Consider the following 235-nt stretch of genomic DNA (forward strand, 5'->3'; position numbering starts at 1 on the left):
GCGAATCTACGGGGGTGAAGGCGTACTCCTCTCAGAACAAGGAGAGCTTGAAGGGACAGCTCTTCTTCTTTGCAGTGGCACCGCTTCGCAACTTCCAGGAGACACGAAGACAAAGGGGAGACAGAGACAAACCAAACAAGGAAAGATACTTATAGAAGGAAAGGTCAATGCATCACAACGAGGATGTGGTGCCAATGAAGGTATGTCATGGCAGAAGAAGAAGAAAAGGAGAAGA

General features: G+C 48.1%; 1 protein-coding gene across 1 annotated transcript in view; it reads left to right on the forward strand.

Annotated features, from left to right (window-relative positions):
• Positions 1 to 37: 37 nt before the first annotated feature.
• Positions 38 to 235, forward strand: part of CSUI_002503 (uncharacterized protein) — a gene marked incomplete at its 5' end in the record, with an annotated part of 14,868 nt that continues 14,670 nt past the window's right edge. The window contains one exon of the mRNA XM_068062703.1: positions 38 to 200. Within this exon, the coding sequence (XP_067925310.1) occupies positions 38 to 200 (163 nt within the window). The remainder of the gene's footprint in view (positions 201 to 235) is intronic.

This window comes from Cystoisospora suis (genome assembly GCF_002600585.1).
Source record: "Cystoisospora suis strain Wien I chromosome Unknown contig_1048, whole genome shotgun sequence".
Lineage (NCBI taxonomy): Eukaryota > Apicomplexa > Conoidasida > Eucoccidiorida > Sarcocystidae > Cystoisospora > Cystoisospora suis.